Genomic DNA, 14,690 nt, shown 5'->3' with positions numbered 1-14,690 from the left:
GCGTGACTAACGGTAATCCATGGCATATTCGCGAGTTACGAGGCTCGCTCGTTTTCCCGGGTTATTTCATCGTTTGTAAACGTGGAAAGTGCTATCGCGAACCGTGCACGCTCGTCACGGTTTCGTTTTCGTTCGAAACATGCCGTTGAATCGAGTTTCGTCGTGTTTCAGTCACCACTAGCCTTTGAATAGGTTAGCCTCTTTGTTATAGATTTTAGGTTTAACGTTTCATCCAACGTAAACGAATCGATGATCCTATACAATTGTGTAACAAAAGAAAAGAATTTGTCTATTAATTGTTTTTAAATAACATTTACTAATTGTTTCCAAGGTAAAACTTGTAATCACGAATAGTAAATACCGTCTGTTCTCTTTGCGCATAGTATTCATAAAGATCAATAATCATCGAAAGGAAAATTATGCACCCCCGTTTTGCTGATGGCTTCCAGGCACGCAATTTGATATATCATCGACTAAAATTTCGTATATTTAGCTTCACGAGTTTAAACTTACCAGTAACCCGACGATCGATGTGCTCTAACGTTTCTAAAAATATTTGCTTAATTCTATCAATTTAATATTTTGTTACTATACGCTCTGATCGAAGATCGAAGCAGATTTATTTTACACGTATATGGGTTATTTATTCATTCAAAAGCGTTGTATTAGAATCACTGTACTCGAGTGTATAAAAAAATTTTAATTGGTTCCATTGTAGAAATTTAAAACTTAATCCTCAAGGTTTATTTAACCTATTCGAAGAGATCGTAGCGTTCCAATCTTTTATTATTTTTATTTGTAATATCTCCAATACACATGCGTCCTCGATGACCATGAAAAATGTAATAAAGCAGTGGGTAAAATTGTTAATTTATACGTAATTGCTTCCTTGTGTAAATAGATATAAAGAAGAGTCTAACGACACTCATTTGTGGAAACATTAATGAGCACTCTTCGAGGAAAGTTGTATTTTCGTATACACATATCTGTTCTCATATATTTTCTTAAGTAACGTCGTAAAACGAAATAAGATTAAGCAGAAACAAAGGAAATTGTATATTAACAGAGCAACGAATAACACGATAATTATCAAAGTTTCAAAATGTATCGTACGACTTACTCGGCTCGATTTTTCTCTGTACAAGTTCCATTTTCACCTAGAACACTACTAAAACTTCTACCTTAGGGACAATTGTGCTTTACTCGCTTTCAACGCTCGTTTAAACTGGTTCGCGGAGGATTACCAATGAAACGTTATCATAGGTAACGTAAGAAGCTTTCTGCACGCCGTTTTCCACCGAGTTTCCCCCAGCTCGCATAAAGTACCTTTCATGGAACTTCCGTTCCCATTGTTATCGTTCGTTGGTCAGAACCTGTCGTGCAGAAGCATCGGTTCTTGGTTGATCGACGATGTTAAGTCTGCCAACAATTGGACCTCATTGTTAAGCAGATGAGTATTCGGAAACTGTGAATGGTTAGTTTTCGGCTAACAATCGGTGATTAGCGATCCATGGTCTGAACTACAGCCAGCGTCAAAGATTTAATCACCCGAGGTAGTTTTCCCTATCATTAGGAGTTCTATCGAGTGAAATGGGAGGGTTTTCGCGTCATTTGTTTCGTCGTATTTTATATTCATATGATTTAATTGAAATTTGCACATTAACATTTGCACGGTACCGTAGAAAAGAAGATACGAAAGGAAGGATTAAATATTATTTTTGTAATTGCATTTGTATAAAATACAATTATATAATATAGTTACTTGGGATAAGTAGAAAATTGTGAACAATTCAAGATAACCACAATTTTTCTATAATTCACTTCCGATGAGATAAGAAAAGTTGAAAAATAAAAAGTATATTGTTTTATAAAATGCATTGTACGTTTACGTGATGTAGAAGCACATCGGGTTCTTTTCACTACCAAGAAGTTGAACGTCAGCACGTTAGAAATTCGATGCGAGCCACGAATGAGAATCCGATTGATAAAGTTAGTCCGAGTTTCTTGGGTTTCCTATTCGTGGTAGCCGACGCGGAGATTCGCGTTCATTCGCGTAGCTCGACAATCCCGAACAAGATACCGTCACATTCCATATCGACTCTGTCATTCGTTCTGTCAACCTTTGATGGAGTTTCTGAATGCTGCTGATATGTATACTCTGTGTTCAGCAAATGGGTTTGCCTTTTGTTCGAAGAAAAAAATCAAACGACCTGAATGATCTAGATACTGTCTGCAAAATAATATCTTTAGATCGTAGCTAATGACTTGATTGCATGTGTATAAAGTATAAGTAGTATAAAGTACATATGTATTAAAAACGTCTAAAAAGAAAATTAATATATATATATCTTCATACGAAACTCCTTACTCGTTTAAAGAATTATTTAATGTTTATCGCAATAGCATTGGGACATAAATTAATGGAAAGAATAAATTTCGCAATAATAGCAAGTAACAGTCTCTATTGCCTGGCTTATTTATTTTTCTGCTCCATTAGCTCGACACAGTATGATCCGAATTAGAAGCGATCTTGACACTAATTCGCAAGTAACTGATCACCTCGATAATCCGTGTTCGTCGGATCTTATACACCGATATACGTAGCTTGTTTAAGATACAACGCATATCGCGTATTCGTTTCAGGTAAAACGCTGGAAAGGGCTTCGTATTTAGAGTGCCTGCACACGTGCCCTTAGTTGCGCTCGTGACGCTCGCAGTGGAATGTCTGTCGTCTTCGAACGATTCGCAAGAATTTCATTCTCAGTTGCTATTCGCTGTAATTGCGAGTCGTATTATGAAAGGAGAACACTCGACGAATGTAATCTTTTTCCACGGTGAAATAATTGTGGCAGATTTTTAAATCGTTTTCTTTTGAATTTTTTATTCCACAATTACACGCTTTGTTATATATTAAATAGGATCGAATATAGATAAAAGAATGGATTTCCAATGGTAAATAAAAACGGAACGAGAAATTGAAAGTTACGTTTCGAAGAATCACCTTAGAAATGATAGACGATAAGGATTTTGTGGCTAGTTACGAATGTCGGTTGCATAATCCGTTTAAATAATTTCCATCGGCTAAAGAAATCGACTCTTGCCTTTACCGACTATGAGCTAATTTCGTTAATTATCTTAACGAAGTCGATATTATCACGCGCCGGTAACGATGCACGATAATTATTGTGCTGTACGAAGGAGGATATTCGAGTCTCGAGGACTGTTCCTTCTACGTTTCGTATGCGATATTTCCTGCAGGATCATTACAGCAAAAATCGTTGAAAAATAAACGACGAAGGAAGTACAAATGGCAACACGGAAACGTTCGCTAGCTGAGACGAACTTATTACCGTTGCAACTTGTGACCGTCGCGTCGTATCGTAGAAATGTAAAGAACACGATACTCGATATTCTTTTCTCTGTTTCTCAGTAGAGGTACCGTACAGTGTAACGAAATTTGAAATATATTAATCGACCGAAACGATTGAAAGTATCGGCTCACGAAAACGAGACGAAAAGGTAATTAGATTTCTAACAGATAACGGAAGAAAATTTAACGTGAAAAATCGATGATTAACGAAATAAGTATAGCCTAGTCCGAAATTTGATTTTTCGTAAATTTGATCGTATCTCGGTATCATAACATTTTATCTCAAAGAGTAATCAATTTTCTACTTACATACACGAAGGAAACGTTAAAATACAACTTTCCCAAAACCATTAATTACAGCCTATAAAATACCAAAACACTCGCCTTAACGTTATTTTTCTCGATTGCCGGCAAATTGGTAAAAAAGAAAAAAAAAAGAAATCATTTACTGACGCGCACGAACGGCGTGAACAAATTCCAAAAACAGGCATCGACCGGTTTACAGGCAAACGATCTACGGATGCAATTAAAACCGTTCGTTTCTTCGTCAGCCAAGGACTTTCGCCTCTGTGTTGCACGAGGTCAGGTACACGAGTCTCGCGGGTCCGAGGCCTCGTTTCACATTCGAGGAACACGAGCGAACGTGCGGTTACCAGATGACCGTACAATCGTGCGGGTAATTAGCGCGGAACTGGTTTCATCGTCGGATCGCTCATAATTCGTGTCCCGACCATTAGCAGTTTCCCTGCGATCGTAATCGTTGAACACGATCCTTCTTTTAGCGTAGCAACGTGGGATATTCACTTTTACTCTCCTTATCTGCTATCTATCCTTTATTCTTCTTTGTCTTTTCTTTTTCTTTGCATCCGTTGCCCGGCTGCTTTGTTCTGTGTGGTTTTAAGTCGATCAATCGAGTTTATTTGTTGCTCCTTTGCCGCAGATTCTCAGGATGTCGATCTGGATGCTATCCTCGGAGAGCTGTGCGCCCTGGAGCGCCGCTGCGACGGTGACATCGCTTCTACACCTGCGCCCGATTCGCAGAGACAGGGCCGACCTAACAGCACCAGAATCACTGCTGGGGACAATACCGATATCGGGAAAAATGAAGGAGGTTTGTTTATTACGAATTTAATTCATCAGACGAGTTTTCTTCTTTTCCTTCCTTCTTTTAACGACTCGAGCGTAATTCTCGAATTATCTCGCGAAAATTCGTTGCTCGAAATAACAGATAGATCGATAGAGTAACCTTCTTTTCTGGCAAAAAACGCAAAGTGGAATAGAAATTTCGGTTTTTTACATTCTCTGAGTAGACTCGAGAGTGATTAGATTATCTGGTTAAATAATTTCATCGATAAGTAGTAGTATTATTGACGATATGGTATTTCAAAATTTTTATGTGCTACGAGAAATATCCAAGATAAAATTGTTATCGTATAGCAATATCAACTTTCTAGGGATAAATGATGACACTTAAATAGAATTAATGTATCAGTAAAATTTACTTTCTATGGCTAGAGCCATTCAAACATTCCTATCCGACGTTATCCAATTTGCAGAACACTCAAGTACGGCTAGGTGAAACAGTTACTCGAAACTTGTAATTGCAAAGCTGTTTGCAGTTGTACCTCATGCATTGTTTAACAGCTGTCAAATATTTGTTCCAGCTATGCGCACCGATAGTCCTGACAATGACAGCGCGTTCTCGGACACGGTGTCGATGCTGTCCAGCGAGAGTTCCGCGAGCAGCAGCGGTTCCGGGCACAAACCACCTCAGACCGCCATGCACACAGGTCCTCAGCAACAATCTCATCAACTCATGGGTGAGTTTCGATGCGTACTCCGATCTTTGATCCTTTAAAATTCAATATTCTTCTCGACTTAAATTATTTATTTCTTATTTCTTTTTAAGACGCTGCAAGCCGAGTCAAGGCAGAGAAAATCCGCTTGGCGTTGGAAAAAATGCGCGAAGCCAGCGTTCAAAAGCTCTTCATCAAAGCGTTCACCTTGGACGGCAGTGGTAAAAGTTTGCTTGTAGACGAAGGAATGAGCGTAGCGCACGTGTGCAGGCTTCTAGCTGACAAAAATCACGTGCCAATGGATCCAAAGTGGACGGTAGTCGAGCATTTGCCTGATCTTTTCATGGGTAAAGATATCTTCATATCGTTTATTATTAAATGACGTAAAAAAGAAAAAGTCGCAGACGTTTATATTGTAATTATGATTTCATTTTTCAGAGAGGGTATACGAAGATCACGAGTTGCTGGTAGAAAATCTTTTACTGTGGACCAGAGACTCGAAAAATAAGCTGCTTTTCGTCGAGAGGCCAGAGAAAACTCAATTGTTTCTTACTCCAGAGAAATTCCTGTTAGGTCCATCCGATAGGAGTAGCGGCGAATATGACGATCATTCGCGTAATATTCTTCTGGAAGAATTCTTTTCCAGCAGCAATGTTGGCGTACCAGAGGTAATTAGTCATTAATACTTTCGATTTATTACATGCTAGTTTACGCCATTTTGCCGGATCACTGTTTCTTTTTTTTATTTTTTTTTTAATCAAAAATTATGAAAGAAGAAAGATAGTGTCTTAATAGGATGAAGTCATTCGTCACGTTGAATGACATAAAAAATTGTCTGTATTTATTTATACGCCTCATCACCCTATATATAAGATATAAATAAAACCTTTGTCGACTGTTAAATTTATTATTGTATTGATTATGCAGGTCGAGGGACCATTATATCTGAAATCTGACAGCAAAAAGGGATGGAAAAGGTACCACTTTATTCTACGAGCATCCGGCCTCTATTATTGGCCAAAGGAAAAAGCTCGCACCGCTCGTGACCTGATTTGTCTGGCTACTTTCGACGTGAATCAAATTTACTACGGCATTGGTTGGAAGAAGAAATACAAAGCTCCAACAGACTTCTGTTTCGCTGTCAAACATCCCAGATTGCAGCAGCCAAAATCGACAAAGTACATCAAATTCCTCTGCGCTGAGGATAACGCGTCTTTGGAACGATGGATGGTTGGAATCAGGGTGGCCAAATATGGAAGACAGTTGATGGAAAATTACAGAACCCTGGTTGATGAACTTGCCCAGGAGGATCTCGACATGCTGGCCCACGCAAGATCCTGTTCCGTTAGCTCGATCGCTGTACCGGCACAGAATCAAACTCAGTACAACACGACCAACGATAACGCTCGTCAGTTCACGGAGAATTCAAGGCACAACGCGGAAGTAGCTAATACTAGACAGTATGACAGCCAGAGACAAAGTTACAATTCTGAACAACGACAAAGTTATAATAACGATGGTAGACTGAGCAGAGCCAGCAGCTCCAGTTCCAGTGGATGCCTTTCTGATGGAGCACCCAGTAGTTGCGAGGTAATTAGACAGATTTTTAATTTCATTTGTTTTCTTGAGAGACTGATACTGTTAACACGTCCAAGATTGGTGGTGTGGATGTGGTATGGAAAATCGTAACTGTGTTCAATCTTGTCGAGATAGACTATTCTCGATAGCGTTTAGCATTGGACGACAGCATATTTTTCCCCTATGTACTATTGAATGGTTACGTTACAAGTATATTTTATTTTCTATCGTAGGTAGCTTTCGAGTGTGGCGAGTTTCCAACAGGTACGATAAAAAGGAAGCCCTCGATGAATCCGAAATTGCCCCTAACATCGATCACGAGACAATTGAAGGAAGTGGGTGAAACAGTTCGCGATGAGCCGGATTCTTGTCCGAGTCCAACGAGCTCGGGTTCTGGAACATTGACCAGAAGGCATAGTCGAAGGAGGAGCGGCACTGATTCGGATGGATCTGGAACTTTGAAGAGACATCATCGATCTGGCAACGCGACTCCAGTTAGTCCTGTACCGCCTGGCACACCGGTTAGAGAACGAGCAAGTCCAATGGGATACAACAGATCAGAGAATCAGGAACCGAAGACACCAACGAGTCCGATACCATCGTGTATGGTGAGTATTAGACGTTCTCATACATCTCATTTTTAATTACCAAGTTGATGAAAGAAGATGTTGAGATGCTTTGCCGAGTGCAAAAGATTGAAATTCACAAATATACCGTTTAACATTTTTAGAACAATCGTTAACGAAAAGTGTCACTTTTGCAGATGGATTCGATTACTTCGTTACCGCCGCCACCATCACCCTCAAGAGTGGCAGAGGAAGGAGAATCCGACAATGAGCCACTTCCTCCACCTCCACCAGAAATGTTCCGATCGAATCTCTCCCTGGATTCTCTACCACCGCCTCCAGCGCCTGGTGAACTGCCAATGTGCAACACACCAGAGCTCACGGGTTCTTCGTTAAGTCTGGCATCTCTTCCGCCACCTCCAAGTCCTTTAGTCGGCGAAACAGGAACTATCCGACGCGCTAGGCCCAAGCAATCCACACCTACAAACTCAGTAACTCCAGAGAGTACGCCAACTCACACGTCATCTAGACCGTCGACCAATCAGCAGATGTATTCGAATCCAAGCAACTCGACGATACAGAATAACCAGAGCTATAGTTCAAATACACAAAACGCTCTTCACGCGAACAACGCGACAAATTCGGTACCCTCTCCGCATAGTTCCTATCCAGGGTCCAGCGCCAGCACACCAACGTACGTTCCAAGTTCGCCAAACTTTGCCTCGCCTCCCCCATTCGTTCCTCCGCCAGCTTACGGATCCCAGCAACAGCACGGCAACAGTTCAAGCTTGACGAGACAAAACTCAAAGGTAGAATCGATATACGGAACCCATCCGACGGTTCACCAACACAACACGGTTCAACCAATCAGGCCAAATCCGAACATGGACACTGTGCGACGAAGTGCCATGAAGCAAGGTTCCGGACATTACGCGGCTCCTCCTTATCTGGCAGAGTTGAAAGCTGCCTCCAGTCCCCAGCCTCAGCGTAGAGTAACCATTCAAGAACCGCCAACGTCGCCCAAATCGAAGACGGGTACTGGCAAGAAGATCACGTTCAATCTTCCGCCTCAGCAAGAACCAGGGAGTCCAGCTTTGCCACAGAGAAAACCGATGCCACCGAGAAGGTCGGATAGCACGAGGCTCACATCTCCCAAGAAGCTTGCCGCATCTGATCAGGCGCCTCCAGGTGATTTCTTAAAGGATCTTCAGAGAGTAATGAGGAAAAAGTGGCAGGTTGCGCAGAAATGTAAACTGGATTCGACCACCACTCCTCACGAAGTTCTTGGTTTTCGCGATCCACCGCCTGCTGTGGCTGATTACAGAGAGACCAACGTGTCGAACTGGGTTCAGGAACACTATGGAGCTGATAATTTATATGAGAATGTCTACGCGACGGATCCACACGCTCCAGTGGAGTACGCATCCAGTCCAGCCCGGCAATCGACTGTCAGGTTCGCGGATGAGAATCGCAGCATTAATATCGTGAACGCGATTGCCAGTAAAAGAAGGCCACCTCCGCCACCACCGAAAAGGGCAGAAACTACCCATCTGACCACAACCAGGGCGATGCACTGACAATAGCAGATACTTCAGCCCCATCCCGAAAGGCGATGGTTTTGCTGTTTGTGCAGCTGGTGGAAGGGCTAACAGAGGGCGAGAGTACGAGGTCCTAATAATCGAGTCTACACGTTGATCGTTCTCTGTGTCTATCGTATGCCTTCGAACGAGGCGACGAAGAGAAAAGCGGAAGATCGACGATTATCGTTGAAGAGAAGTTCAGCTTTATGTTGTTCGTCGTACGTCGCCAGAGTTTTGCATGGAATCACACGGCTTGCCTGGAAAATCCTTTGGTGTCTACCCAGAAATTCAAACAGCTGCGGCCCGTTTTCTAGGATAATCGATGTACAATCGTAGGGTCTCGAGGACGAACAGTCCGACCGATACTGCCAATCGAAACTGATCACGACGAACCGAGTTGACGGGTCACAAGCTCGAGCTCGGCCGGTCGAATATAGGAGAATTTTCTTTAGCAACAAGTTTTTTGGTATACCGCGAATCGGAACTGCGGATTAACGTATCAACGAGTATCGATGTCAAACATCAATCTCAGCTTCGATGTGTCGACGGCCGATCAAGTTTAGGGCGTAAAGAAAACAAATACTGCCGCATATATTGAGGATGTGATATAATAAGTCTTAAGCTGCTAACTTTCGTTGTCCCTTCGGAAGCTTGGGACTATTGTCGATTTCCGAGCGATTTTGATGTCGATTTTCGTTTCGATACCGCCACCAACTTGCGATCTTTTCGGTTGGTGACGAACGGATTTAAAAATGAAGAAAAAAAAGAAAAATGGAAAAAAAAAAGAAAGAAAGATGAGAAAATAAACGCACGAGAATCGCGATCGCATTTCTCTGTGCAAATTAAATAATCCAGAGTTCACTAGGCTTAACTAAGTATCTCTGATATTCGCTGACGCGCGTTAAATAAGATGAAAGGACGGTTGTTTTTTACGTTATTCCAAAGGACAACAATTGTATCGTGACGTGAATAAAATGAATATGAACGATGAATACAAACGAGATGGAAATTTTGTTACTTTGTGGAGGAGGACATGTTCCTCGTACATATGAAATGAAAAAAAACGAGAACAAGAGGAAAAAGACACCGTTCACAGAACCACACGCAAGACGATCACGTACTGCGTTTTTTTAAAAGCCTCGTACATAGGTGTGTATGTATATAAATGAAACACGTATGAGCGTTTATATCAATATATCGACTTTTTGATGCTGTATGTTTAGATGGTATCGTACGATATTGAAATATCCTCTGCGACGTGTACGCGATAACGCATAATCTATTTCGATGGACCTCGATCGTGAATTCTACGCGCGACGCTATTTGCTCTTCGTCGCCGAGGCTATTACACACACAATACACATACACACAAGAATACATCCAATTTCTACGACCAACGCGATTGTTACGCTGACTCTTTAACGTATCGCGCGACCTACAACTCGAGATCTTGTTCATGAAATTTTCATCTCTTCTTTCCGTTTTCATTACGCTGCCGCAACTTCCTACTAAATTATCGATGACATCGGAACGTGACTCGTTAAACGAGACTTCGAAGCGATTGAACAATTTCGTTTTCGATCGATCGCAGGAAATACGTGGACTTTGAAATTTATTTGTACCGAGCTTATTAAAAGTTAACGTAATTTTACCTTTTACCGACTGTACACTGTTAATCCGTATTTCAACAAGTGAAATAAGAAATAAAATAAGGATTCGATATTGTCAATCTTTTATGATTTGGTGCACGATCGAACAAGACTTCTTTTACTTTTCTTTCTTTTTTTTTTTAATCGACGTATGAAAACAATTTTTCATGGATTATATCAATTTGTACCAAATCAAGTATACTTACGTACCTTTAAGAATCACTGTTTTTTAACATATTGTCTGTTAATTACGTATACATTACGTGCTTTAATATCGATTTAATTCGCTCGAACGTTTCTAACATTTCATAGCTCGGTTCGCTATACTCGCAAGTCCACGGTGTATCGACACGTTGAAAATTCATAAAGTCGATAGCGTCGAGTGATCCAGAACGATCTCGGAGAGCATCCATCAACTTTTCTACGCTACTTCACCCATATCTGTCTCAATCTTTCTAATCAATGAACTTGGAGCAACTACGCTCTATCGTACCGTTTTATACAACCATATCGATTAAGAGCAATACGAGAAGGGGCATTTTCCGCCATTAGAACTCGTGTGATCGCCAATGGAACTTGCAACAACGGCCATCTAACAAGCTGTCTAATTTTTCATATCGAAGCTATCTACCAAGGAGGGCTGTTAGACTTTTTCAATTTTTCCGACGAGAACACGATTTTGTGTTCTTATCGAATCGTTTTAATTTGGACAAGAACATTAAATAAAAAATGGAGTCTCGTCGAGTCGTGAGCTTTTTACGACGTCATATACCGGAAGAAGCGACGAAGATACGATATTTTCTACTAGCCGATTTTGATAAAGAGCTAGGTGTCAAAGGGAGACTTTTTTACGCGTATCCAGTGCCTCTCCTGGTTCTCCATTTTTTCTAATTAACCAAACACCGACACGCGAGACTCCTGCAACCGTTTCTTCAAAATAATTCATAAGCTATGAAAGAATAGAAGATAATTGATGTCGATTTAGAACGTTAATCGCCTGCCGTGCCAGCGGTCCAATTAAAATGAACCAATAATAGCGATGGTAACGATATTGATAACGATATTCGTTTTTTGGGACTAATCGTATTATCGATCTTAACAATATCGAATGTCGCATGTGTCTGTCCTTTACGATAGACTCGCGTTTCTGCGATTATCCTGTGACCGGCTTTTCCGCGTTCAGGATGGTCTGCTTGATCATTGACTAGTACCACGTGGAGCTCCTTTAACGCGGTTGCTCGAGATTGAAGAGGAAAAATATATGGGTACGACTTAGAGAAGAGTGTTAGGACGATAGATTTGAAGAAGAGAATTTTGATATCATTTAATACTGCTTTATTTGCGATTGGAAATAGCGAAGGAGTGATTCCGGATGTAGCTTGTTTCGAATTAAAAGGAAAACTAGCTTTTCATTTTCAAGCAATCTTTTTGATCAAGCGTAAACAATAAAAAGTAAATAAGCGTATAATTTTAAAAAGGAATATTTTATGTTTAAGATGAGGAGCTGAAAATTGTTTTTCTCTTGTTCTTATTAGTTTTTGATATCTTAGAAGTGGAAAGTATAATATAGTTTTGAGTAAATGTCGGAGTAATTTCTATTAATATCGAACACCCTGTAACTGACACGATTTAAGCGATGTTTTTACATATATTTGTATTATTTTGTAAGGTTCGATTTATTTATTTTAATTTTGTACATAATTGTGATTCTAAAGTTAGTACAAATATTTAATAAAAGTATGTAGAAACGAATAGGATGTTTTAAGTTCATATCTTAATTTAATATATAGAGATTTGTCTTTTTTTTTTTTTTTTTTTAGCGATATCTTCCTTTTAAGGTTAACCGTGATATTAAATAAAGAACAGTGGTTAACGTTTCGGTTACCGAGGGAAACTTATACGTTTGTTTAATTCGTGTCTATGTCTACCATCGATAAAATTATTCACACAAATTGCAACACGAAAGGACGTAGAAAAATATGTAACACAAAATATAATAGAAAAATAATTCCATTATTACAGTAACTAGACATTTAAATATTTGTTAACCGTAATATAAGAAAAAATTGCAAGAAAGGGGAGCATAGAAAAATACCTAAAGTATTTTCATAAAATATAACGCACGATTAACTGTACCATCGCGACAACTAATAAAGCAATAAAACGTTTTCTAATACTAAGAGAAAGAAAAGAAAAGAAACACTTTTTCATATGGAAGTTCTTTCACACATTTTACCAATATTAATTACGTTTCTTGCTAGACGACACTTTATGAAGTTGCCTTTTCTTGAGCAACCCCGCAAAGAAAAACTCGCGCCACGTGGTTCCAGTTTCTCAGAAATTTTGTAAGAACGGCCGGCGCGAACCGAACAACTCCTTTTTATACCCGTACAGTTTAAGGAAACATTAATCGTGCTAAACGACAAGAAAGAAAGAAATTCATAGAACGAGAGAGAGAAAGAGGGAGAAAGCATGTCGAAAAACAGCAGGTAGCTTTAGCGGTAGATTGCTTGATCGTTTCCGTAGCGCTGATCAACGCTGATTTGATTGAGTGCCGCACACTTTGGAGCGCCAGCAAGAACGATCACGACCAACGATATATGGACGATCGACGATTTATATCATGTATCTATGTTCCGTTCCACGATTAAAATGGTCGCTGATCTTCGAGAAAAATAATTTCACGCCAAAAAAAAAGAAAAAAGAAAGAGATCATTCGGCGATGGAACATCGTGTCGATCGAGACTCGCGTTATCGATCGAATGGTTCGATTGGAAAATTGAATTCCCTTGCTTTTTAGTAAAAGGGTCGAGTGCAATTGGAGGAAATTTGTAAACGACGTAAGATCGTGTATTGTAGGATCGTGAATGAGAGAGAAAGACGAAATGGATAAACGTTTTAACGATGATTGTAAAGGAATCGATGGTGTGTTCTCGAAGACGACAAGATGAAAGGGTGAGAGAGAGGGAGGAAAAAAGATAACACGTTTATCGTTGTGTATCTCGTACCTAACTACACTTTCTTTTCTTCTTTCTCCGATACCGAGTATACCCTGTGTTGTACGTACGTTTTTTGTAAATATTGTAACGAACAGACGAGACAAAGCGCAGAAAGATGAGACAAAAATGAACGATCGTCGAAGGGGTTGTGAGAGACGCCCGCGACCGATTTTAATAATAATAAACGCACTATTTATGACGATGAGGAGAAGGTGATTTTTCGTTTTTGTCGCGCACTATACGCGTACACGCACGTACGAATCGTATCGAAGGGGTGAAGCTGAACGAAATATAACGGGAGGGCGTGAAAAAAAAGAAGGGAAAAATATAGAATGGAAAAATCCAGTCTTGCGAACGGGGCTCCACTGCGTTTCGTTTGATTTATCTGGTTAACTGTTTGGCCAACGAATAGAAACGAACTCTTTGGACACACTGTGTTTGCAAATCTCATCGATTTACGTTTCTCTTACGCATACTTTTAGAAGTTAGACCCGTTTAATAGTTGTTTCTCGCTATTTTCTGTTTTTCTTTTTCTTTTCTTTCCGTTCTTTTTCTCTTTTAGACTATCGCGACGTTAAAAAAGAAAACAAAGAAAAAAAAAGCGACAATATCGATTAGTTTGAAAGGATCTATCTCGACGCCGATTGTTTTTTCGATATATTGACACCGAATGAAAATGACAAAAAAAAAAAAAAAAAAAAAATGCAAGCAGCAGTTGAAATATTATAGGTATTATATTCATGTTTTTATGTAAATAAATTTTTGGTATATTTCAATGATCGTGGATTTGTTTCTTTCTTACCCCTTTACATAATCTAAATTGCCATTCACGACCTGTAGCTTAGATTAATCTACTTACATGCGTTAAATTTCACACGTGATTTCTGTTATTATTATCTATAAATATCAATCTTATAATCTATCTAATACTCTTCTTTATTAATACGTATATCAAGGACAGTATCTTACTCAACGCAGATACGATTATCACTTTTTCAAAAGGATCGCAAGATGTTCTCGTAAACGAAGCAAAGGAAATTCCAAACAGTGAAAAAACGAAGCATGTCGATAAATCAAGTGCGATGTATTCTTGTGTAAGTAGCGATTTTCATTCTTCATTTTCATCCTTAGAATATCTTCGGAAGAAGATCT

The 14,690-nt window shown here is 39.7% G+C and overlaps 1 protein-coding gene across 5 annotated transcripts in view; it reads left to right on the top strand.

The window, feature by feature from the left end:
- Positions 1-14,314, top strand: part of LOC132916134 (amyloid beta A4 precursor protein-binding family B member 1-interacting protein) — a 149,393-nt gene extending 135,079 nt beyond the window's left edge. For all 5 annotated transcript variants that reach the window (XM_060975939.1, XM_060975937.1, XM_060975938.1 and 2 more), the window contains 7 exons: positions 4,311-4,481; positions 5,035-5,190; positions 5,280-5,513; positions 5,605-5,834; positions 6,094-6,756; positions 6,978-7,352; positions 7,508-14,314. In XM_060975939.1, coding sequence (XP_060831922.1) covers positions 4,311-4,481; positions 5,035-5,190; positions 5,280-5,513; positions 5,605-5,834; positions 6,094-6,756; positions 6,978-7,352; positions 7,508-8,887 — 3,209 coding nt within the window. In that variant the 3' untranslated portion in view covers positions 8,888-14,314. The remainder of the gene's footprint in view (positions 1-4,310; positions 4,482-5,034; positions 5,191-5,279; positions 5,514-5,604; positions 5,835-6,093; positions 6,757-6,977; positions 7,353-7,507) is intronic.
- The last annotated feature ends 376 nt before the right edge of the window (positions 14,315-14,690 follow it).

Source organism: Bombus pascuorum, chromosome 1, assembly GCF_905332965.1.
Source record: "Bombus pascuorum chromosome 1, iyBomPasc1.1, whole genome shotgun sequence".
Taxonomy (NCBI): Eukaryota; Metazoa; Arthropoda; class Insecta; order Hymenoptera; family Apidae; genus Bombus; species Bombus pascuorum.
The sequence above is the reverse complement of the archived record's forward strand: the minus strand, read 5'-3'. Positions and strand labels throughout refer to the sequence as shown.